Source organism: Pipra filicauda, unplaced genomic scaffold, assembly GCF_003945595.2.
Source record: "Pipra filicauda isolate LSUMZ 115617 unplaced genomic scaffold, ASM394559v2 scaffold103_size3290846_pilon, whole genome shotgun sequence".
Lineage (NCBI taxonomy): Eukaryota > Metazoa > Chordata > Aves > Passeriformes > Pipridae > Pipra > Pipra filicauda.
The window spans coordinates 2,365,567-2,391,510 of NW_024103474.1; the positions used below are offsets into that span (position 1 = coordinate 2,365,567).

At 47.6% G+C, this 25,944-nt stretch overlaps 1 protein-coding gene across 1 annotated transcript; it reads right to left on the reverse strand.

Annotated features, from left to right (window-relative positions):
* Positions 1-760: 760 nt before the first annotated feature.
* Positions 761-25,552, reverse strand: NT5DC2 (5'-nucleotidase domain containing 2). The gene is made up of 14 exons (XM_027727197.2): positions 25,229-25,552; positions 17,873-18,057; positions 17,029-17,103; positions 15,328-15,383; positions 13,631-13,724; positions 10,788-10,916; positions 7,845-7,905; positions 7,099-7,201; positions 6,517-6,618; positions 5,055-5,136; positions 2,051-2,137; positions 1,535-1,675; positions 1,248-1,312; positions 761-1,121 (listed from the first exon to the last, which is right to left on the reverse strand). The coding sequence occupies exons 1-14, from the start codon at positions 25,470-25,472 to the stop codon at positions 860-862; spliced, it is 1,686 nt and encodes a 561-aa protein (XP_027582998.2). The 5' UTR covers positions 25,473-25,552; the 3' UTR covers positions 761-859.
* Between the last annotated feature and the right edge of the window lie 392 nt (positions 25,553-25,944).

The following is a 25,944-nucleotide window of genomic DNA, read 5'->3' on the forward strand; positions in this document are numbered from 1 at the left end:
TAAACTCACTCAAAAACCAGGTGTGTCCAACATTTGAGACCCTGTGACCTACTCCCAACACCCTGTGCTTGCACATCCTGCACAGTTACCTAACAGTTCCCATCCCTCTGCAACTCACAGCAGACCACACCAACTGTCAAAATGGTGATGTCACATGGCACCAAGCCAAAAATACTGACAGTGCACAGCCCTAAACTCACTCAAAAACCAGGTGTGTCACAACATTTGAGACCCTGTGACCTACTCCCAACACCCTGTGCTTGCACATCCTGCACAGTTACCTAACAGTTCCCTACCAGAGTCCCCAGCTGGACAAACCAGACTGGTGGGGAGCAGGAATGGGCTGAGGGCTGCTGGTACCAGTTCTGGACAGGTAACACTGCTGATGCTTTGTCATCCATGATGGGCTTTATTGGTTGCCCAGCTGGCAGCCCTGACCCCTCCCTGTCCACCTGCAGAATGACTCACACTGCAGTCCCAGGACATCTGGGCAGCTTCAGCCCTGACTCACCTTGTCACCCCTCCCATGGGTTGCACTCACCAAGCACTGGAGACGTGGGGCTCCATGTCTGAGCCACTTCTCTGGGCACAGAGCAGGGAGTGGCTGTCCCACCACCTTCATTAGTTCTTCAGCTGACCTGCTCCTAGGGAGGACTCCCTGCCAGAGAACAAGCACCCAGGCTCTGTGCAGCCTACAACGCACCTCAGGGAAAGGGATGGAGCCAGTGAAGGGAAAAAATAAACACACCATCTACACATGTACGCAAGTGTCAAACGCCCTTTAGTGGTGGACAGAGGTGCTGCTGCCGAGCGGCCCCACGACAGGCCCGGCCGTGCTGCTGCCTGCAGTACCTGCCCCTCACCGAATGTGCACCATCTCCTCCAGGAAGGGGGTTTTCATGCAGCCCGTGCAGAGCTGATCCATCCAGAGCGGGGCCTCGTGCTGCAGGGGGGTGCGCCGGGGGTAGAAGGTGAAGTTCACGTCATAGTTGAGCAGGCAGCTGATGGAGGCCATGTAGATGTCGGAGAACCGCACCAGCCGGCGAGAGAAGTACGTGGGGTTGTGGAAGGTGCGGAAGATGCTCCCAAACTGCGGGTTGAACAGGTTCTTCGTCAGCGACCTGAGAGGAAAGAGATGGTGCTCTGTAGATAAAACTGTGGTCACAGGTCAGCAGGTTACAGAACAGACCCAGTAGAGGCCTGAGAGGCCCTGAGAGACTTTATCAGTGAGGGGGGACAACGCTCACCTGATCTCCTGTCGTTCCTTCATCCACTCCAGCAATACTTGCTTCGACTCTGCATCCTGATACATCTGCAAAGACAGCAGCAGAACCACATACATCATTCCTGCAGGCCACACCTCAGCTCCTTCCAGTTTCCACTGTAACTCACAAACTCAGAGCCCACTGCACCAGGAGGAGGATATTTTTGAGAACCAAGCAAGATGGTACATCCCCTCATTCCCATGCTAAGCCCAAAATGCAGACTCAGAAGGCAGCACATTACCTGTCCTGCTCAGCCAGGAGCTGTTTACCTGCATTCTCTCCAGCAGCCCCGTCAGAGCCTGCTGCCAGGTCAGGGAGTGCATGTACTGCTCTGTGTTTATGATCCGGATCTCCGTCTCCAGTTCAGGAACGATGGCTCCAGTCCTCCAGCCATGACGCAGCATGAGGTCCTGGAGGTCACGGAGAAAAAACAACCATGAATTCAACATAAAGACTGAAGGCCAAACACAACCCTGGTTCCTAGAAGAGTGGTCTCGTTCCCATTTTGGATTCTCAGGGGACAGCCATCCATGGCCTGTGCCAGTAACAACCATTTTCTGGCCAGCAGGATCAGCTGTGTGAATCACCTTGAAATGTGGTGCTTGCCTGTGCCTGACAGAGCATGGGGAAGCTGACGTGTCCTGAGTGTGCCCTGACAGCCTGCAGAGCACCCAGCACAGACGAGCACTCAGACCAGGCCCTGCCTTATCTCCAACCCAGCTGCAGCCACAGCAGCCACATGGGCTTGCTCCCGCCTCACTGGAGAGCAGAGACATTTCACTCACCGCAAGGTCACTGTACAGATGGTCACCAAAGTAGAGCACTTTGGACCCACGCCAGCCCGTCAGCCTCAGGAAATCAAAGAGGTTACCCTGCAAGGGACAGGAGTGCAGAGAGAAACGTGGTTACAGGCCACCTCACCACATGCAGCTGTGAGCACTCAGAAGTATCAACCTGCCCGCTCCCCCACTATCTCCACCCAAGGGTTTCTGTCCTTCCCCACCTCACTGCACTTATGTGACAACCCCCCTGTACATTCCTCAGCTTTTCTCAGACTACAGAATAACTCTTTGGAAGAGTTTTTGCAAATAGGCAATTTGAGGGCACAGCAAGTCAAAAGGACAACATGGACTAAAAAGGCAACAAGAGGAGACAGTTTAGAGGTCATGAGACACCTAAATTAGAAAGTCTGAGGATGGGCAGAAAGAACCCCAATGTGTTCTGAGTTTAGAAGTTGTTAAGCTCTAGTGATAATGATTTCACTTCACAGGGTGCACCAGAGAGAGGGTGAGCACCATCATGCAAGGCTGTTCTACATCACTAAGCACCATCCAACCCCAAAGATTAACAACACCCATATGTTCAGAAATTGTTTAACCAAGCCAAAAAGCCAGGCAGCTTGCACAGATTTACAGCTAAGTAAAACAAACCAAACCGCAAAGCACCAGCTCAAGCACAGCACTGAGCAGCTTTCAAGGCTTTCCAAACATCCATCCACACACAGAGGACACTTCAGGGACTACCCTTCCATTTCCACACAAATTTTCCACATGAGTCACAACAGAAGCAAAACCCACTAGGAAAGGAAAAGGCTCCATCAATGCCAAGCAGTCAGTGCAAACCTGCAGCCCCTTGGCAGCAATCCCTCCAGCCAGTGCCAGGAGAGAGCCAGCACCTGACTGGGCAGAAAACCCCCAAACACAAGGCAGCTCCAACAGCAGCCAGGAGCGTTTGGCCATTGGCAGCTTGCTGAATGTATGGCTAAGGGTGCCCAGAACCAGGGTGCTGGGCCTTCTGCTGCTGCAGCATCACTGGAGCTGAGCAGACCTCATTTCTTAGACACTGTTGCTTCTGTTTGCATAAGGGTTCCTCAGGACTCCACTGGCCCAGCAGGGAAACGGACCACAGCTTTGGGGGGAGGACAGTCCTTTTGCTGTGCTCCGGTCACCTCAAACAGCAGTGGACCTGACAGCCAGGAAACTTGTGCTTGGAGCTCCACGGAGACACAGACCTGTTCCATGACCTTCAGGTCCTGTCCTCCTCCCTCCTGAGGCAGCAGACCAGGGGAGGGATGGGAGTACATAAGTATCACATAGAAAACACCACATCTATTGGAATGGAGGGACTAAGGGCATCACTCGAACTTCCCAGTCCCCAGGGCAAACCTCCAACCCCTGATATCCCATTTGTGGAACATATAAATGCCATACAGCCATGCTCCAGGGGACAGGAACAGCTCAGGGGCCTATGGCAACACCACCAGAACAGCAAGGTCCATGGCCACTAACACTTGACAGAAAGAAGGATATTGTGGCACTCCAGGAAATGAAAAATCCTGGAGACAAGGTGGGCTACAACCAGGATACACGCTCTGTCACATCCCAACAACCTCAATGCAGTCAGATGAACATCATGATTGGGGGAGAACTGGAGAGGAGAACAAAATCCTACTCCATCCCTCCTTCCTCATCTTTTCCCTTCCTCACTGCACCATTCACTTGGGTGAGCAACCTGTGGCCACAAGACGTACGTGGTCAAGAGCAGGATTTAATTCAGCAATAAATTCTAGAAATAAAAAGCTGAGGTGTGCCTTTTCTCCTGAGGGAGCTGCTAACCCACTGGGAATGAGCTATACTTGCATATTCCCAGCTCCCAGCTCCTGGCAGAGGCTGGAACACTATCCCAGCACTTTGGCAGACCCACTGGACAGGTCAGAGGCTTCCCAACAGCACTACTCAAGGACATGACCCACTTTTCTACCACAGGTCAGGTCCCAGCTACTTGACAGCGATCTCACTAACAGTTTTTTCCCGTGGGATTGGAGAGCTCACATAACCAAGAACAAACTGTCCTAAAGCCAGAGGCAACTTGTCTCAGGGGACAGACCAGCTGCAAGGACAACAACCCGGGCAGCAAGTTCACCAGAGTAACAGCTCATCCTCCGGACATGCTGGTCCTTCAGGAAGGGGCATGTCCGGAGCCAGGCTTTGTGCCCTATTTGATCACCTTTGCTTCTCTATTCTATTATCCAAGTGCACCTTTTCCAACCTTATGGAGAACAATTTGGAGTGAGGTGTGGAAGATAGCTGCATACCCATCAGATTTTAGAGAGCTGTGCCTTCTTAGCCTGAACTACCACACTCTTGGGAGCACCTCCAGGACAACAGTTTCAGGAGCAGGACATTGGAAGAGCTGAGGGAAAACGGCACTATTGGCCACGCTGGACAATGTCAGACCAGAGCTCCCAGGGTAAAGGTTTCACTGTGCATGGGGGGCAGGGGACATTCACTGACCCCTGCTACACATGCAGAGGATGTTTCCCTACCACCGCATCTCACACAAACAGGGCAGCAGCTGGGAAAAACCCAGCCTGGCAGAGATAACTCAGCACAGGTTCCCTTGGGCACAAAGACAAGCACCCTACACCTTAAGTTACCTGGCCCTGCTCTGCCTTTCCCCCCTTGTCCCTGTCCCTCCATCCCTAATGCCAAGCCCATGCTGAAAGCATCCTGAGGGACAGTGTCCTACCAGGCCACTGCCCCCAGCCAGCACAGAGCCCAGAGCGTGGCTTCTTACAAACACCCTCCTCACGGACTTTTGGGTTTCACTTTCAAACACCAAACATGCACAAGTGCCCTACAGAAGAACCCATAATTTTCCCTCACCCTGACCAAGCAGATTTTCCTGTTTTCCAGTGATTTCCAGGCTTTCCCAGTGATTTCCAAAACTGTAGGCATGTTGTAAGTCCCAACCATTTCAGACTCTTGGTTCACACCCCATTCACTTTACCTCTTTGTAGATCTTTCCCTTCTCCAGCTGGTTTATTTTGTCCCACTGCAGTGAGCCTTTATCATCCAGTTTTCGAAAAGGTCTGGGGAAAAAAAGGGGGAGATGTCAACTCCTTTTGATTTTAGGTGATTGTTACCCAGCAACCAGAACATTTGAATCAGGAAACTTGTTTACCTATGTAACAACTCGAAATAAAAGCTCTACATGAGCTCTAAGTGACCTTCTGGGCCTTCTAGACTTTTTTCTCAGGGGAATAGAAAGTGTGAAAGGGAAATGTCTTTTCAAAATGCTTCCACTGGCTGTAACCATTTCATGCCAAAATCCCTGACAACTCTACTTTTCACATACAGAGGGGAGGAAAATAGTAACAATAATGACTCCCTCTGAAATGCTAAGGCCAAGAAGGCTTTGCCCTGAATGACTTTGTGTCCTGTTCCAACCTGGCTATGCCCCAGCCCAACCAAGACCGTGGAATGTCCTAATAGGATACAGCAAGTCTGCAGAGTGGATGGAAAGCAGTTCTCATGCTGATCTCAACCCGAGCTGGCTCCTGCTATTCCTGAGGCCTTGCCATGTCTTTCCATGGCCCACTACATGCGTGGATCTTAGGCACCAGACAGCCACAGGTTTTATCTCCAAGAGGGCTGGATCATCATCACTCCAGGCTGTGTTTGAAAGACACTCCACCTGCAGCCCATGAAGAAAACCTTTACCAGGTTATAAAACAGCTTATAAAACCATTCCATAGGTTTACTCCTGTTTGTGACAGTGGCCTGGGAAATAGGAGAGGAAAATACATACAAAGGAAAGAATAGACTGATCCCTCAAGGGCAGTAATTTCTGGTCAGTCGTAAGTTGAACTAACAAAGCAGACACAAGTTCCCAAAGCAAATAATCCAAAGAGAGGACAGCAGCCTATGTCCCTTGGCAGCTCCTAACTGACCACAAAACCCAGCTGCCACGTACAAAGGCTTCCAGAGCTGCCAATTACCAAACAGCATGTATCCAGTAACTAAACAACCCCCCCCCAAATCCTCAAAAAACAAACCACACAGATAATTGTGTGGGGAACAGGAAAAGGAAAGATTTTGTCACACTCTCTAGACCTAGAGCCAAGAAATGGTCAGCTCTCATGCATACCATTCCACTCCTCTCTTCTTTCTGATGATTTAAGTACATTGTTACCTCTAAAAATCTAAGTTAAACCCAGACCATGAAAAAACTCATGAGGATTAAACAGCCAGTTTTAGAAGCACAGTTTCTGCTTGGCTCTACACATCCACTTATTCCCAGAGTAGCCAATTTTCATCTTCCCAGAGAGAATCTGAGAGGGCATCAGAAGGCTGGATGCCCACTGAGCCTACATGATGTTTAGCAAACCACTGCTTTTTTGGAAGGCAGAAGGAGCTGTTTATCCAGGGAGGGGGTCCCACAGGCAGCAGCACAGCCCCTGGACACATACTTCCTGCGGTCAGTGAAGAAGTTGGGCTTGTCAGCCTGCACAATGACCATGTCGAATAGGTCCCGCCAGTTCTTGCCAACCATGTGTTTCATTCCCTTGTCCCTAAGGGCAAAGGAACAGAAAAATTAACAGATCCAGTACTCTTTTTTCACCCAACACCACATCTTTACAACAGTCTGTCCTAAATTTATTCTCATTTCAGTAACAGAGAAGAAAGCATAGACTTGTGAACCCCCCAAGGCTGTCTCATCGCATTGGAGTATTGATGCAACTTTGTTTCAAGCTGTGCCACCCTTTCTTCTGCACCATGGGAAGTCCAGGGAAGCCTATGACGCAGCAAGAACTGCTAGAGGTAACACAAAGTGTACTGCTGTGGTCAGCCACAGCCCTGTATTTTCTTCAACAAGTGAGAGTCAGTGCTGTGGAGAGCACTGTGGGGTGCAACATTCACCACAACCCGTCCCCAGAGAGCTCTGCTGGCTATTGCCACAAAACCCTCCACCATACAACTTCCAGGTGCCCCAAGGAGGGACTGCCCTGCACAGCTCTTGCTGAGCCTTGGTGTGCAGTAAAGGTACTCACACAAAGCTAAAGGGACTGTTTGTGATGAGGAAGAGTTTCTTCTTGTGGTTCACCAGGCGGTTGAGCACAGCATAGATTTCGTCCCCATGCAGAATGTACTGTTCTATATCAGAATGAAACAGTAGCAATCAGAATATTTTGGCACAAGTCATGATCACATTTGTATAAAACCAAACCCAACCCAGCCCCCGGGCCACTAAGGATGCAAAAGGTCTGAGTTGGATCCACCTCAGGCAGGCAGGTAGTGAACCACTATGGTGACAAAATGGCCTTCCTCATCCCCATCCATCCCATCTAAAGAGGAAGACTGAGGAACTGAAAAGCCTGGTAAAAAAGAGGGTTGATACCAAACTGTCACAAGGGACAGGCACGGCCACTCCAGGCCATGTTGCTTGCAGAAGCTTCCTTTCCCCTGAATGACCAGGAAGCCTTTCCCAGATGGTGCCTTTGCATGTTCACATCATGCCAAGGACCATCATCCCTTGTTTACCAGCTGAAGGAAAACAGAAACATGAGCAATGAAGTAGCTGTTTCCTTCAATAAAACAGATCCTCCACCTGCCCATAAATGCCACTTGTTTCCGAATGCCACTCTACCCTCAGCTGCCTCCAGGCACAGCACAATCAGTATTTCAGTAAGTTCTGTGTTCCCCTGACTCCTGTGACTGTGTAGGGCCAACACAGCCATCTTACCCAAAACACCCATAGTATGAGATGGATTTGGCACCAGAGTTCCATTTAACTCACCCAGATCTTTTTCAATCCATTTGTACATCACTCCTTTCACATGAACATCTCTAATTGCATCCTAAAGAAAAGGGCAGGGGAAAAAAGTTTCAGTTTTACATATGGCATTCCTGTTTCCCAGCATGCAAACTCACTGTCACCTCTGAGGACCAAGAGTAATGATCCATCCCCTCCCTGCTGAATGAACAAAAGCTGCATCAGCGCTAAGCAGCAAAGTTTGCCCAGCTAGGCTCACCAACGTGCCAAAAGAAGAACACAGTGGCTGGCTCAGCTAATGCAGTACAAGGGGGGAAAAAACCTCAAAACTTATCTATGAAAGCTCAAGTTCCTTCCAGCTCCTGGAAACCAGCACAGGTAAACACACAGGTACCAAGGCAATACAGACTGTGCAACTCCAGTGAATGGTTATTCACTGTCCCAAAACTGTACTGGTCCAGACACAGCAGGCTTTGCTTTCTCCCTATACCTATAGAAGCTCTGCCAAATGTGACCCAAAGGAGTGTGGCTGAGGCAAACAGCAGCAGAGGAGAGCTTTTGATTCCAAAATGCTCCCCACAAGCCAAGGAGGGCCACAGCTCCTGGCCCCGGGTGGCCAGTGGGCACAGGCAGAGCAGAAGCTTCCATTAGGAGGGTGGCACAAAACACAGCTGGGAGGGAGGCAAGTTAAAACAGATGTTGTCAAGGGCATCCAAATATCCTCTATTTTCCAGGCCAGAGGCCAAGATGCAACACATTTTTAGACACACCCAACTGAGATTCCGCCCAAGTCTCCATCCAACGAGATACCCAAGACACACAAAACCATTTCCAGAGCAGCAACACAGTTTGCAGTGTTTGCACATTCAAGTGCTTGTTTTAACAGTACTATTTTCATCCCTGAAAATTTATAGAGGTAAACAAATGCTGCCTTTCCCCAGAACCTTTAAATCCCTGTTACACTCTGTGTGCCCCTTTGGGAGTTGCCCTTACAGATTGGAGTCCCACACGGGCCACTGACATCTCTCCACACCACCACACAGTCACCTGGTAGTGCTGCTGAAACCTGCTCATGACCCCAAAAATCATTTCCTGCAAAGCTTCGAGAGAACCTGAGTTTACAGCTTAGATGGGGATGGTGGAGGAGGAGGCATTACCACTTCAAAGTGAAGTTTTAGGAGTCAATTTCCACCATGTGGATTTGAATGGTAAAAAGGCAGAGGTCACATCTCATTGCCTTATTGGAAAGAATCTGAACAAAGAGCAAGAGCTCTAACAAGGAAACAAGTTTCTCTTAAGCAGCACTGGCACTAAAAGCAAGCGATGCTTTGGATTTTTGTCAAAACTACCTTTGCAGAGGAGAAAGAAATTCAAGTCTGCTCTTTCCCTAAACCCTCACCACTTAAAAAGCAAAAGAAGGGGAAAAAAGAAAAGGAAGATCTATAAGGTTCTTGCAGGTAAAATCTTGGTAGCCTTGGGAGGTGTCAAACAGGGCTCCAAAAAACTCCTCCAAAGGGAAGCAAGGTAAACTGTATGTTCTTACTTTAAAATATGAAGCAACCAAACTGGTGTGACAGGACTACCTGGATTACATGTCAGCCTTTCCACTGCCTCAGGGTCTGCCCTTTTGACTCAGCACAGTGTCTGCAGCACTTCTCCAAACACACAGCCCTGCACCAGCAGTACCACTGAGAGGTACAGAAGGGTGTCAGGTTTAGACGTGTCTTAACCCACTGTGAGCCAGTGCTGTACTAAAAGTCAGGGCTGTGCAGGTTCTCTGGGACACCTCTCTGTAGGCACAGAGGGGTCTCTGTGCTCATGTCCACAAAGAAGTCTGAGGGCTCGAGGACACCATTTGCCCTGTACTGAGCATGTATTAGGCTGTGGCAATCGCCTCCCCCCCCCTTCTCTAGATTTCAATTAGAAACATGTCCATTTTGACCTCAAAAGAAGGTTCAGAAGACACTCTTCACAAAAAGCCTCAGGATTCAGCTGTATCCCCTCTTCCCACTTTCCCCACCCCAAGAGCAAAAACAACAACCAACACCCCAGAACCATGTTAAAGTCTTGTGGGAAATGGGCTGGCACGCTGCTATCAGGCGCCAACAGAAGGTCAGAACACAACTGCAATCCTGGGCTGCAGCCCCGCTGACAGGTGGATCCTTATCACAAAAGCAGCAGCACAGACGTGGAGCTCCATTTCCCTAGCAGGACTGAACAGCCAGTGGATGAGCCTAAGCTTCCCATAAGGCACAAACCAAAAACCCTCCTCCATGGAAAAAGGAATGCAATAGGGCTTGGAAGATGTGTTGTCTGTCAGCATAAGTCACCCAGAGCAGCAACCTCAAGCACTTACATCTTGCCTGCAGCAATAGCTAAGAAGTCAGACAGTCTCGACTAACAATGCCGATAATCCCACACAGCCCTTTCAAGTGCCACTTAGCACCTTGGAGTAAATGACTCATGAAAGCAACAGTCACCCACTGGAAAACATCTCCAAAGGATCAGACTACTCTGCAGCTGCAAATGGAAGAGGTGGATTCTCAGAGCAGGCAAGGAGAGTTGTTTCACAACAATCACTGTAACAAAGTAAGCTGTTTGGTACCTGATCAGACCAAGCTTCTCTGAAAATGAGATACTAAGAGGAAAACACAGTTTAAAAGTCTGCAGAACCCAAAAACTTTTACACAAGCTTTGTGACCTATTTCCCATGGAAGGACCTTCAACCTAACCAGCCTAGGCATTCCTGCACAAGATAGTGTACAGCAACACCAACTCTGTAGTACAGATAGAAACCAAACACGTCCTGAAAACACAGCTTTGAATATTCCCCGGTAATGCTTGGATCTAAAGGGACAACAGTGCTGTCATATCAGGCTGCTCAGTACCAGCCCCTTGGGTCTGGGTGCTGCAGAGCTCACAGCTCTGGTGTGGTATGAGCTGTGGGACAGTTGACATTTTACTTACAGATATGTCCTTGTAGAGATGCACCTGGTCAAACTCAATGCCATGAGTTATGAAGTAATCAATGACTGAAGAGAGCAGTGTCATCTCAGGAAGAGAAAAAATGTCCATAAACTGCTTAAGTGATGGGCCCTGGAAAGCAAAAAATTAAAGGGACACATTAGATGCAAAAATACTTAAAAAAAATATCAAAGCCAACAAGCAGACTAATACCACCCAGTACCATCTGGAAGACATTCCAGGCTAACAAAAACACTAGAGTGGAAAGTCCCAGCCACTCAGCAAGCAGTCCTCTCTTCTACACTAAAACACTAAGCTAGTGCATTAGCACTTGACAAGAGAGAGGCTTCTCTTTCACATAAATCATTAAACAAACCCAGCATCATTAACACCATGGGGTTAAGATGGAGGAAGCGGGCAGTCAGTCCTAGACACTGATTTCAACCCCATGCCCTCTGCTTCCCACCTGGCCTCCTGATATTAATACAGGTGCCAAAAGACAACACTGCTACAGAAGCAGCCATGGGCCTTGCTGAAGATGCCCCATTGCTCACCTAAACCAGGGTTTGATACTGGACACATGGCACTTAAGCTGCTGAAACCATATCCCAGTGAGGTTTCACAGGGCAATGTAAGAATCACTCCAACAAGCCATTTGTCAACGCCTGTCTGCCCTTGAGTCACTACAGAAAACCCAGAGCGGGCACAAAGAGAAAAAAGGACTTCAGCCCACACAGCAGCCAAGTAGAAATGGACAATCAAATTCTTGAGCAAAGAATAACTCCCCTTGCATTAGGCTCTCTCATACATTTGCTATTGTTATTGCCTATCAATTACAAATCTATCAGCAGGTCGAAGCCAACTTTGGAGGCCTGCCAATAAAATAAACTTGTTTATTCTGATGTACCACCCGTGCAGAGGACAATGGTGAGTCTCACTGGCAACATGAACCTGGCATCAATTTTTTCATCTTTCATTGATAAAAGTTCCAGATCAGACAGGGGGACAGTTACCAAGGTCTTGTATATGGAAAACAATTTGGGAAGTGCACAGACCTCCCAATGAACTGGTCCCCAGCGGTGCCCTGGCAATCTAGTTACATCATGTCTGTGCATGTGAGCTTTGAGCAATCCAGGACTGACAGCTGGGCAGTTCAACTCTCTAGGATAACACTGGCCCACATCAGAAAGCATTTATTACAACTATGTGAGAGAGAGACATGAAAGCAGCATCCAAGAGATCACAGAAGGCACAGATGGTAGAGGCTGACAGGGCACGTGCTGCCTTAATGACACATGTGTGGCTCTGTCCTGCCAGGATGTAACAACAGAACACCTCCCATCTCGTCTGGTCAGGCAAGGGTGGACTGAGGCAATACTGGGGCAACACAAACTGGGGTCAAGAAAGACAATGTAAAAAGGGCAAAGGAACAAAAACCAGCATTTTGCCTGAGGTGTGTTACCCAAAAATGCTGCAATCAAAAGCTATGCCGATGTGCTGAGGGTTATACAGTTTCCACTCATAGGACAACTTGACCTAGAGCAGAAGAGAACACAAAGGGCCACACCACACAGGGTGGTGCTGCTCAGGGATACTCACTGAATCCTTTCAACACTTCTGTCCATTTTGATGCCTGGTTGTTAAGGGAACATTTCTCCCACTAGCAAAAATAAAATTTCCTGAAAACAGCCTTCACCCTTTTTCCTGTTCAAGGATGCTGGGAAAGAAGCAAGAGGGACAAACACAGGCAGTTCCTACTGAAATAACTAGGTATGGGATTTAGCAGAGCGCAGCAGAGCAATGGCCTGTCCTGGGTACAGTTAAATATTCAGTGTTAACAGCAAAGATTTACCTTGTAAACTTCAATTTCATTCTTGTGCCTTGTGTGGTTCACCTACAAGTCCAGCCTCCCCCTGTTCCCTTTAGTGGTCTTGACTTCCTCAGGCAGACACAGTGACACAAGTCAGGATGAAAACTGGTCTAAATTTTTAGAATGCTACATATTGTTTTTCCACAACACCCACAACACACATCCAGAAAACAACCACTCAGATTAATTGTTCCCAAGAGAGAGAAATCAAGAAGTGGCCTTGCTGCAGACTTCACACAGCAGGCTCACCGGGGTATTACCAGAGGAAGTGTGCCCTTCTCCTTCCAGCTTCCCTTAGGGCAACAAAGGGCAAGAGACAAAGCAGTTCTGAGGGAAAGGGATGTGAAGGCCCCGCTTGCCCACTGCACCACATCAGACACCAGGAAGAAAAATCTCTCCCAACTTCCTCTAGTTCAGCAACCAGAGGATTCCTACAGTTCCTGCAGACAGAACATCAGTACCTTACTATCCTCAACACTCATGGATACGCTATGTATAATGTCCACTGAGGAGGCTGAAGGGGTGTGGAGGGGGATCCCTTTCATGAAAGAAAAAAATCCTACCCAAAGCCAAAAAGAGGAAGGTATTACAGCACCCTGCTGCTACACACAGACCCCCTCCTGCACAGCTCCCTGCTGACACCAGCACTGCAGGCTGCCCTGGTAGCTTGGGAGCCAGATTTGGCCAAGAAAGAAGCAGAGAACATCTCCCTATCGGTCTTCAAAGCCATTCAGCTCTAGGCCAATAGCCCTGGTGTTTAGGAAAGTTTTGCAGATGTCTCTCAGATGCTAAACTGCTAAATAACCTCTGGGGCATATTCCCACTAGAACAAAAACACACACTGCAGCTCACAGGGGACCAAGCTTTTCCAAGGGAGGCTGGAGTCGTTTACATGTGTCTACAATTCACTCTGTTTTCCAAGCTGTTAAAGAGCTGCTGCTGCTGCTGCATCACAGCAGCCAAGGGCTTACAATACCTTGCCATAGAAGTCACTCATCTGGTACAGGGGGATGTGCTGCGTCCCACCATAGAGTTCGATTACCTCTTCATCAGGCACGGGTTTGAGCCCTCTAGACACAAACAAAACAACAGTTTGTCAGTAATGTCCAGTCTAGAAACTGCACAGAATGAGAATATGGGAAAAATGGGCTTTTTTCTAAAATTCACAAATTCCCCTTGCACAAAAGAGAGAGAGCCTGACGGCTCTTAAGATTCACATAAAATCTTCCCCAAGACATGCTTCAGGTATCTTGTTTGCTCCTTCAAGTTAATGAAGGGGCTTTATCCACATTCCAGCAGAGAATCCAGCCAGAGACTTCTCTCTGTCTGCTGTCAATCTGCTGATGGGACTGCCCCACCACCTGACTGTGGCAGCTCCGGGTAACCTCCTTCTATGAGGTTTATCACCGTTCAGTGAAAAGGTGCGGGAAAAGGGCTTTCTGAAAAAAGGTTTCCATCTTACTCAGCTTTCCTAAGCAAAACATCAGGTTATCTGACTGCTGCAGGTTTTGCCTCTTGCACAATTTTTGATGGCTGTTTGCTCAAGCAGTCGGTAACTTTCCCTTTCTCCTTTCCTACTCAGTTAAGGTACAGCCTCTGAGAAATTAAATGTTGTCTCAGTTGTGCTCAAAAGCAAAGGACGGTTTAGGAAAAGAACACTCCAAGAAGGATAGCTACAAAAGGAGACATGGGAAAAAAAAAAAAGCTTAAATGTATTTTCACTAAAAATCTCTTTATGACACTGAAGTAAAATATGGGGCAGTACAAACCCCCTGCTCCCCCACCCCCCAGGCTGGTTCTCAAAGAAGCCAATTCTCTCTGATTATGAAACTCCCTTCTTAATATTCTTAAAGTGTTTACTGTAACTGAAGCTTAACAGCAGAAGGGCAGAGATCAAGAAAAAAACCCACACTGCCTTCCATGCTCAGGAAATACAACATAGGATTTACAGGAGCTTTGCTGCTGATATCTATAAATTACAACTTTTTACACACTAACCCTCTCCTCTTTGGGACAAAGTGTTTTCCCAGTCTCCAGTCTCACAACTCTTTGGAGAAAAGTTTCCTCTGCACTCTTTCAGCCACTTATTCCAAAGCACACCCAGCTATCCTTGGAGAACAAAGGAGAATGAAAAATAGGACAAGCAGGCCTTAAAGTGAGCCCAATTCTGATGCACTATTACTTTATTGACAAGTCTGCATTGCTTTAAGATGTAATTTGCACATCCAGACCACTGTCCAAGGCCCAGCAGAGCACTGCTGGGATACACTCCTGCCTGGAGAAGACAGGCCCGTGTGTGAACCACGTGCTGAGGAGTCCTTTCCTAGTGGCACTGTCTGCTCCCAGGTGCTCACCCAGTCCCACTGCAGCTGCAGCTCAGACACCTCGCAGACTACGTGACCAGATGTGTCATTAACCATTACAAAAAGCTCCAGATCTTCCCACCCACACTTGGCTTGAAATGCTTGAGAAAAAATAACTCCCTGCAATTATATGCCAGGTAAGCATTTGAAGCAAGCACAAACAGGATAAGCAGGACAAGACTGTGCCCTGCTCAGAAAAAAAAAAAAAAAAGAAAAAAAACTAACATATGCCATGAACATACATTCAGATGCAAGAAATCTACCTTTGCATACATGGGCATTTAGAAAATGATTTTCAGAACTGACAGACCTATATGCCGTCCCCAGCTGCACATAATGGAAAGCATCAATCTTCATGAGAAGACTCTGTGATAAGGGATAGATATTTACTGTTAGAATTGGGTTACTGTTAAGAGTTTACACTAAAACCTTATTAAAGTTTCACACAAATGACATTTAGAAAATAAAATTCAATATGAACATCCCACATCTGTGTACTTTGGGCAGCACTTACTCTCCAGCTACTTTTACACACAGTTACTCTTATGGTGACTTTTTACTGGCCTCCCTGGCAAAAGACCATCTTTCTATGAGCCAAAGTCTGTTACACTCCAGTTTGTGGACACAGATGCAGGGGGAAAAATGTTTCTGTGACTCAAGACGGCCTCTTCTTATCTCCCTTTCAGGAGCGCACACATTCCAAAGGAGCTTTGTGTGCACTAGAGATCCATTACTCCTGACATTTATCTTAAGCAGAACTAAGTGGGCAAGTTTTGGTTTAGAGCACAGCTGTGCCCAAACATTTTCTTCACACAAGAGCTCTCCCCTCACTTCACCCCCTCCCCAGGAGACACTAAAGCAAAGATGTTCAGGAGCACACCAGGCTGGTAACATTAGAGCTTTCTTTGCATTTTTGGTATCAGACTCCCCTATTCATGAATCATCCCTTCTCCTCCCTCCATCATTCTGAAGCTGTAACACGGGTCCTTGGGCATGGAAAGCAGCCTCACACTAAACCCACATCACTCTGCATCTTGCATAAGAACACACATCAAACTTCTTTCATCAGGAAACCATATCAGTGCAGCTTATTACACTGTGGGCAGACCTCCCAGTAATTTGTGGAGTGCAGGCACGTATGCTGAAGTTTTACTTAGACTGGCACTACCCAGGTTTTTGGGTGTTTTGCAAACTCTGATCCTGAGAAAAGGGTCCTCACCTTCTACTCCCTCAAAGGGCCCTGTGCTTTGCCAGGCCACTCGCCTGTGTTTCTCTGATATACTGGCCAGAGATTTAAACAGAGAAAGAACCTTCTGTTTCTTACACATCTACCTCTTACTTTGTAAAGCCAGAGGCACAAGAAAAAGCTACTACAGTGAAGCAACTTTGCTGGGCTCCCACCTGAGGGCCTGGCTGCAGCAGCCAGCATGGCATCACTGGGCATGAGGCTTTCAGGGAATCAGTCCAAAGCACTGAAAAGGGTTAAAGCTACTGCCTGCACTTTGCTTGCCTGTGCTCCTAAGAAGCATGCATCTCAAGTAGCCTGGATCTTATTCCAGGCAGTTCTATTATTCGGGTGGGGGGTGGGGAAGGCTTCCTAAAGCATTCTTCTGACGAGTCATTTCTATTATTAGAGTAAGGCATTATGCCTCTGCTCCTGGCAAGTACTTGTAGATGCAAGATTGAGTTTTGTTTAAATTTCCTGAAAGACAGAAACCATCACACAAACAAGCTCAGTTTTCAATTAATTAGCCTGTGCAATTAAATGACTTTTAAATTGGCAAGGCTGTTTAGCAGAGGCCTTTGCTAAAATGTCCCATTCTGCCAGAGGCCAGGCAAGCAAAAAAGACATCTTTCCCTTGGGAAGAGCCCATGCAAGGAAAAGCACAGCCACTCGGACTCACTGGTAATCTGGTGATAGATGTTACTGCAAGCAATGACAGAAAGTATTTCCACTAAAAACATAACAATGGAAGACAAAGCCCAGGAGAGTGAACTTTGTACAGCTTACCTTTTGTACATCATAGTGAAGTCCACGAATGGCAAACCCTGGAATGTAGTCATACTTTGCAAGCCCTTCTGGATACTGGGAAGACAAACAGCAATATCTTTAGAGCATAAGGACTGGATAATCAACAAAATCATTTCACCTGTTCAGCTGGCTTAGTCCTATTAGTCATCTCACCCCAGGCATAAACTGACCAAGGAACAGGTGTGCTTCATTTTGCCCCTTCAACAGAGAAAAGGGAGGAATAAAGAGAGACATAAAGGATCAGGATCCCCAAAACTAATTTCTCTCATGTAGGGGACACTAGTGAAAAAATCAGATTCACTGAGGCAGTGAGGACACTTCTGCTAAGCTCCACTCAATGCATATATTTGGCACAGATTGGCACCGCAGAGCCCTCTAAACAGAAAAACATGATGAGAAAAAACCACACAGAGCAGTCACCTATTGCAAACAGGGTGTCTGCTCTGGGACATGCTGCAGTGTCATCCACATCAACTTGCACATGTCAAGTCCTGCACAGCTCCGATGTCGGCCCATGGTTCGTGTTTATCCACCAGCAATTCCATAGGCATTATTTCCATAGTCGAGTAAAGCTGACCAGACCTTTTCTAGACTAAGGCTCCCACTCCATATTTATAAAACCTCAGGAATGTACAGCACGGTAAATTGTCGCAAAGGAAATGAATTCCATGGACAGAGAAAGTTTTCTGCAATCAGACATTATGAAACATGAAATTTATCTCAATAAAACAAGTAACTGACACGTGCACAATGCGCGCTCAAGCACGTCTGGGGCACAGCAAAGACAGCAGCAATTTTAATCGAGTGGAAATTCTTTCATTACCTTGAATTGTTCTATTAGGATGTCTCTGGCAGTGTTGAAAATCATGGAGTGTAGTAAATTAGAATACTGTGCTAAGGTGTAATCGTAGTCGAAGCCATAGATCTCCACATCTCCCAGGCTGATCTCATTGTTAGCGTAGATAGCAGCGGGGTTGAGGAGATTGCAGACTCCTGGTGGAAGGAGATCTAAGAGAAGGGAAAGGGGAGAGGTTGGAGAAACTGAGAGGATCACTGAAATTTGGACTTTTCGTCCTTGACCTGACAGCAGCTGGAAATAAGACACAGCAGCAGCAAAGGAGCACAGAGCTCTGCCAAAGGCTGCTGCTGCTAAGTCAAATAATCCTCCCCGTGAAAAAACACACTGTGAAACCTCTGGCAAACCTCTGGCTGCATCTGGAGATGATGCTCTCTATCTACTTGCACAGTAAGACTGACCTTTTGTGTCAGGAAGCTGCAAAACAATGTCCCCTGGTCTCTGGCCTCCATGAAGCAAAGCAGAGCCGAGGTTTTGAAGTGTCAGATTTCTGGCTGAGTGCAGCTGCAGTTTCAGTGGGCTCACAATGTGAGAGGTGCTGTGATAGATCACCAAGAAAACACACACCCCTCACTCAGAACTCAGCAAACAAGCAGCCCAACTCTCCTCTCTGGGAAATCTAGATTACTCCAAATGAGAAACTCTGATGTCTGTCTTTTGGCATTTTTTGTTTCAGAAGCAGCCAGACTTTGCAGAGAAATGCTGCAAGTGCCATTAGGGCTTTTTAATTTTTTTTATTGATTAAGAGGATAAAACGAGGTTTTGTACAAACACCAACAACACGTAAAAAAACCTCCCGGGCTCTTGGAGCACTAATACTGATAGCAACAAGTTACCTGCTTTCCTCTGATAAACAGCTGTGGAAACAGCTCAGCCCTTGCCTGTGGTTTGTCAAAACAGGGTTACTGTTCAAGATGCCTGCTCCCCAGACCACTGGGAAAATGGGGTTAAGTGACCATGCAGCTCAACTACCTGTATATCCCTTTCCAGAGCTAGTCCAGAGAGGAGAGTTTTAGCTCCACTACAGTGGGAGAGGCAGGAACAAACCCTTCCCAGGCTTCCCATTCCACAAGAGCTGTCCATTGCAAGATGAGAGTCAGCAATAAAAATAGTTCCCTGTGGCAGTTGCCTAGTCACAAGCACACTGAGGGACAGAGGGGAAGGAGACATTTCCTCCTTCTTCAAAGAAGGGTAATTTGCTCTTTGAATGATAGGAAAAGTCCAGACATTTTCCAGGTCCTACACAGCATCAGTGAGTAGGATTTTTTTTTCCTTTCCTACCTTAACTTTTGGCTTTTAGCAAGAATCCCTGTGCCGGTTCTTTAGTGCTTCCTTGCTATAAAACCAAGTGTCATCTGAATGTAGGACAAAAAATACATTATTAGAAAGAGATACCAGCCATTTCCAATAAAGACTTTGTCTGGAATTATAATGGAATTGAGGTAAAAGTCCAAAGTACACTTGTGAGCACTAATTCAGAGAGGTGACTAAAGTAGCAGGATTCAAATATATCATAATATTTATTTTTCAGGAGAAAACAAATGGGTATGTTACAAAACACAGCCATCCTTCTCTCCTAACTCACTTCATTTGGCCTTCAAATGCAATTCACCAGATCAACTGGAAAGGAATCACTAGAAAATAAAGCAGTGTATTAAGGCAGGACTGACTTACTGGCTACACTTTGGGAACAAAAGCTCTCTTTGAGTGGCTCCGATGGTGGCAAAGTTCCTGGAAGAGGCTGAAGAGAGTGGATACAGTCTGAGTATTTTCCACTGGGATTTTAAACGATGGGAAATGTAAATAGGATTCAGATGATCACAACTTTCATCCTTTCATCATAAATGCTCTTTGCACCATAAACAAATAGAGCTCCACTTCCTGTCCTCACCTCCAGATAACTTGTGGGAAGACCTTTTTCTAAGCATATGCTGGGATTTGCAGGGTGGTTTTTTTTTCCTCACAAGGTGAACGATGATACAACCCCAATCACATCTCAGGGCAAATGTGCAGGGTTTTCCTCTTCTAATGAAAAAACTTTGTGCAACAAATGCACTCGCAGCTACAGCATCCCTGCACAGAGGTCAAGCTCTTCCAACATTCTCCTTTTGCTAACAGATTCAGGACAACACAGTTTGGTAGTGTGAGAGCAGCACAAAATACCATTGCCTGAAACCCACCTCTTCTTTCATAGAAGACATAAGAACCTTCTGGATTCAATCACACGTCAGCCACAACTTTTGCAAAAACCCCATTAGGAAAAGCCAAGGGAGTGGTAGGAGTTTGTGTCAAGGAGAGGGTAGTGTGAGCTTCACCAAGCAAGTCCTATCTGTGATCAGAAGATAAGCAGTAACTGTGCCCCAGCATGATTTATGAAGCACATTTAGACCCACTGGATTAAGTAACACTCCTCCTTGCCAGCCTCAAACATACAGAGCCTCTCTGTGCTCTGACAGCCTCTTGCTCCGGTCATTTTACCCCACTCAGACATTTTGTCACTGACTTACACAGCATGTTCTCTCTTACCTCATAAGGGCTGAAAAGAAATAGCCAAAAGGCTTTATCCCCATTGCCTCACACACAACATGTTCCCTACACACAGTCCCTGGAGCACCACACATCTCCCTGCTGTGTTTCCTGTCACACATCACTGTCACCAAACCAACTGGCAGCTTGCTCTGACCACACCATCACCCTGCATATTAAATTACAGTAATTTCAAGGTCACTGATCTCCTAGAAAGAAGGAAAACTCTGGGTTTCAGTCTAGGGATTTATGCTGCACATTTGGCTCAGTGTGAATGTCCATTTGGAGCATCCCCTATTTGGAGCAGGTGTCCATCTCCTCTTTAAGCTCATCCAGCCTCCATGCAGGTTCCAGCTACCACAGGGCAGAGACAGGAGCTGGGAGCACAGGCAAAATTAGCTTCAATACAAACCCCCAAACTTGCCTGGGGTTTACTAAGGCAGGTTTCAAGAAGCTTGGTTTAAGTGTGGGTTTGGGTTTGCTTTTTTGTGGTGTTTTGCTTCTTTGTTGCTTTTTATTTTTCAGGATAACCACCTGGGTGGTTACTGATCCCAAGTGCTTAACCAAGTCCTGGGCTGCAGACTTGGGCGCTGCTGCTCTGCTGACATTCTGCACGTAATCTGCCAGGGATCTTTGTCTCAGATTTCCTGGCAATTGTCAAATCAAAACAAACAGACACCCTCCAGAAGCTCACGAAGATGCCATTTTTCAAGAACTTTTGCTTTTCCTCTGCCAAGACACCATAACAGATTGCTGGACAGATATGAAAAATTACAGCAAGAAAAAAAAAAAACAACAACAACACAAGACAAAAATGGAAAACAGTTTTGGATATTAAAAAAGAATAATAATCCCAACTACTCTTTCCATCTGGGTCCTAGCTGGAAAGGCAGACAATATCACAGTTAGTCACTCTCTACTCAGCACTTCGCCCAGGAAGTGTGACTGAAGGGAGAACGGGCGTGAGCACATCTGAGGGCAGCGGGGGAAAAGCAGCTCCTGCAACAGATGCAGCCCCAGGAATCTGCTCACTTGCACAATTTGCTCTGGTTTGCAGCTCTGACGGTTTGAAGGGAAGTGTCTGCATGTCCAGGACACAGGATGAAACTCTGCAACAAAGGCAGACCACAAGAAAGCCTGTTTGATCTCGTGCATCTTTTACACCTTTTACAAGGTAAACATGCAACATCCCCTTCATTTTACCGCTGTGAGAACATGAACAGCTGCTTAAATTGACTATCTTCACCAGAGCACAAGTGCCTCTTCCCAGGCAATAACCCACGTTGTTAGAAAGCAATAACACTCGATCCCCAACAGGAGAGCAGAGATGGAAACAAAAGCAGGTAATTAACTGTGAGCAACGACTACAGACACCATATGGCCCCTTCTGATGTGACAAACACTCTGGACAGGAGATGCAAAGCACGTCTCCTGCTTTTCTGAGTTCCCAGGGTACCAAGAGCATCCTGCAGGAAATGCTCCTTTTCTCTCAGCTTCAGACCGAGCATGTTAGTGAAGAATAACACACACCCATCTCTCACACCCTTTGTACTCACACAGGTCCGACACGGCAGAAGTCTGCAATAATTTCTTTGTAAGACAAGCAAGGAAAAGGATACTGAAAGCAGATGGCCACCATCCTCCATACTCTTAATGAATTAAAAAGTTTCCCTTGCTCACACTGACTTGCTTTCTAAAGACAAACTGCCAGTTTTCTTCCTTTCCAAGAACCTCTTTATCCCTTTGAAGTGTTGTTTTGTGCCATTTCCTGCAAAGCACTCCAACCAGACGAAGTAGCTACTTTTACCAATAGGATAGGAAGAGGAAAATATTACTTAAAGAACCCTAAGTGACAGAGGAAGCATCTTAAAAGAGTGCTGAAAATTACTTTAGAGCACAGTCTTGAATTTATGCCATTATGACTAAATATTTTGGGATTTCTTGCCAATGAAATCTACACAAACTAAAGGCAATATTAAAAAATACCATGTCATTACAAAATATCATCTTAAAAATGCACAAAGGCACTAGACAAATGTTATAATAGTTCTTTGCAAGAAAAAACGGTTACACTTAAGAAAGCAGAATTAGGAAGTTAGCAACTGGTCACTTTTCCAGTTCTGGCTGTTCTCACATTCAACTGTGCTCAAGCTTGTCATGCAATAAGTCTGCAGTTATTGTAAAGGTTCTTTAGGAAAGCTGAGTTATTGTAGCCATGTTTACAGGTTTGAAAGACCTAAAAAAACCAAACACACTTGCTTACAGCTAAATCCTCACTGGCTTGGCAGTCCCATTGAGTTTCAGGATTGGATGTTTCCTAGACTGCAAAACTTCAAAGCTTAATGAGAGAGCTTATTGGCCTTCCTGAACACTTATCAGAACAGCAAAGAGCGAGTCTTGCTCAAGACCAACCCCTGTGATAAATCAGATTGTACTTTTCCTTTTACCAGAGAAAAGAAAAAAAAGTACATTAAATGGAAGTAGTAGCCTCAAATTTTTGCAGGTAACGAAATCTGGTCCTAAGAGTCAGTGTTGCAAAGATAGGGGGGCTGATGAAGAGAATTGGTTTATCCTGAGCCAGTTCTAAGGGGAGATTTTACCTCAGTGACACCTTTTGTGTAGCAATGTTGTTCTATCATTTCCATCACCCCCTCAAGCCTGATAGAGCAGAGACATGTTTAGACAAAGTTGAGAACTTTTGGTGCCTGTGCTGTGGCCACCAAACCTGCACCACCACTGAGCTTTACTGCACAGAAGCTCATCCTGCACATCCTGCCCTGTCCAACTCTGTCAGCGTTTATCGTTGCAATCCCCTCTGTGCAAAAATACAACAATGCTCTATAAATCTAGTCCTGAGCAAGGGCTGGTCTGAAAACACATAATAAACTCTCCTGGCAGAGACCTCTCTCCAAACCAACAGCAATAACTGACAACACAGGACTTCACAAAAGGGAGTTTCAGAGAGGGAAGGAGAAGGTGGCACCACCAGAGTCTGCCCAGATTCAATGCTGGTGAGTCCTGAGAAGAGATGATGTTTTCAGATCCATATCCCAAGCACAGACAGTCAGTTTTACATCAGAGGTAGAAACCAAGCACAAAGGAACAGGCTGATGCCACACTTTGCAGAACTGTTTAGTCATCAAAGCAACAATTAAAACCAACTTGGACCAACTCTGTCTCTTCCTGACAAGACTGGACTAACAGCACAATCTTGAAATTTCGGTTTGGGGAGCTATTCTTTAAAGCATCGAGGGCCTTCTTATTCAACATGTCTAACGGCTGTGAAGGTTTGTAAAGAGTCTACTCTGTAGCACTTGAGCTACTTCACTCCACTTTGCATTTACTCCTGCTGCTTAGTTCTCCATCTCAAGTAATAACTGTATCTCTTGAGTCCCAACAGAGTTATGGGAACACAAACTTCATGATCTGTCACATAGTAAGCCAAGCATTTTGCCAAAAAACCATTGCACAGCCTATTGACCACAACTACATTTATGTTTCAATGCCATTATGGAAAAGAAAAAAAATGTCTTTGAGGATATTAAGGTCCAAGCAGCACTACAAGTACTATGAGTTGGAATTTCTTTCAAGCAGTGGGGCTAAAATCCCAGCTCGATCTTGGAGCAGGTTTGTATTAACAAAGCTATAGTCCTCCATCAGCACCTTATACTGCCTTCAAAGCACAGGGAAAGGAGCTCTCATCCTGCAACAGCTGGAATGCAGCAGGCTGAGCATCCAATGGATCAGTGGCCAATTCCTTTGCATTTGTGCATCATTAAGGACTTGAGATTTTATGTCAAATTTCGTGTACTGGAAGGTGGGGGAGGAAGGAATGACAGCCCTTGTCAGTCTCAGAGCAGGGAGAAAGCTCTTCCAGATGCCTCCGGCTGACTGCCGTCCTTATCCGAGCTCTTAGATAAACAAAAGCTAAGGGAGGGCTATCGAACAGCCGGCACGAACTCACACTTCCTAGTCCTTTACAGTGCTTACCTTCAGCATTCCAAAAATCAAGAAATCAACAGGAAAAGGTTCCCTGCCCTTATGCCAAGAAAGTTATTTTTAGAGGAGTTTAATACAGAGGAGGTCTCCTGCTGCTGCCAAAGAGACCACAATCCTGTTTTACACACAGGCAGATTTGGCAAGTGGTCTGAGTTTTCTCCTCGTTTGGCAAGATCTCAAAGTACCCGACAGAGCCAGGTAACTTCTTGGTCAGAGGAGCAGAAACACGTATGCACTCATGAGTAAAAGGTCTGTCCCATCTGGAACACAAACTGAGCTAAGGACCAGGGGACATCCCAGGAGCTGCAGCTTCAGTCCTGTCCACACTCAGCCTTGTGCCAGTGGCGAGCTGGACTCACCCCTTCAGTGAGCATCCCTGCCCATCTATCCAAGTCCAACCGCGATCCTGTATGCCAACCAAGGGCAAACTGGAGAAAAAGGTAACAAGCCCTTCATTCAGACCATGTGCCACGGCAATACCCGCGTTAAGGAGGCCAGTTGTGAACAACCCCATATACTCCACACGTCCTCACAGGCGGGGGATGTGCACAGAGGGAAGCTCGGGATGGCGAGAGGAAGATCAAGACCAGTTTTCAGCTAAAGAAAACCATCCCGGCGAGCCGCGGGCGGTGGAGGTGTGGATGGATGGATCGATGGCATCGCCGGCGTGAACGCTCCTGACCCGGCAGCTGCACAGCAACGGGCACGTCCCGGGAGAGGCACGGAGATGCAAAGAGAGGGGCGGGGGGGGGAAGACGGGAAAAGGCCGGTCCCGGCGGGACGTGGCAGCCCCCTTACCGTAGACCAGCTTTTTCATCTCGTGGTACCTGGCCCACAGGTAGGTCTTGGTGTCGGCGCCCTCGGCCGGGGCGGGCTGGCCGCCGGCTCTGCCGGGGACCGCCGGCTGCTGCTCGCGGGGCTGCCCGTGCCCGCCGTCCCCCGTGGCTTTGTGGCGGCAGCTCTGGCACGACACGGCCACGGCGAGGAGCCGGGGGGCCGCGCCGCCGCCCCTCCGCAGCACCGCCGAGCCCAGCGCCGCCATCGCCCCGCCGGACGCCGCGGCCTCGGGGGCACCCGCACAGCCGGCGCTGCCCCGCTCCGCTGCCCGGCCCGCGGCGGTACCGCCGGGCGGCCAATCCGCGGGGAGCGGGGCCGGGCCGCGGCGAGAGGGGGCCGGGGCGGTGCTGGGAGGGCGGGGCGGAGCTCGGCGGGAGGCGCGGCGGGACCCGGCCGGGGGGGGGCGGCGGGGCCGGCAGGAGATCCCTTACGAGGATCCCTTCACGGGGCCCATCCCGGCGTCCCCTCACGGGGATCCTCTCTCGGGGTCCATCCCGGGGTCCCCTCACCGGGTCCCCTCACGAGGATCCCCTCTCGGGGTCCATCCCGGGTCTCCCTCACAGGGATCCCCTCCCGGAGTCCCCTCACGGGGATCCCCTCTCGGGGTCCATCCCGGGTCTCCCTCACAGGGATCCCCTCCTGGAGTCCCCTCACGGGGTCCATCCCTCAGCCCCTCA

Coding starts and splice junctions, on each gene's coding strand:
- NT5DC2 (XM_027727197.2), bottom strand. CDS start 25,472: ATGGCGGCGCTGGGCTCGGCGGTGCTGCGGAGGGGCGGCGGCGCGGCC. Junction 7,202..7,844: donor ATGGATTGAAAAAGATCTGG/GTGAGTTAAATG, acceptor ATTCTGATATAG/AACAGTACATTCTGCATGGG. Junction 5,137..6,516: donor TTCTTCACTGACCGCAGGAA/GTATGTGTCCAG, acceptor TTTTTTCCCCAG/ACCTTTTCGAAAACTGGATG.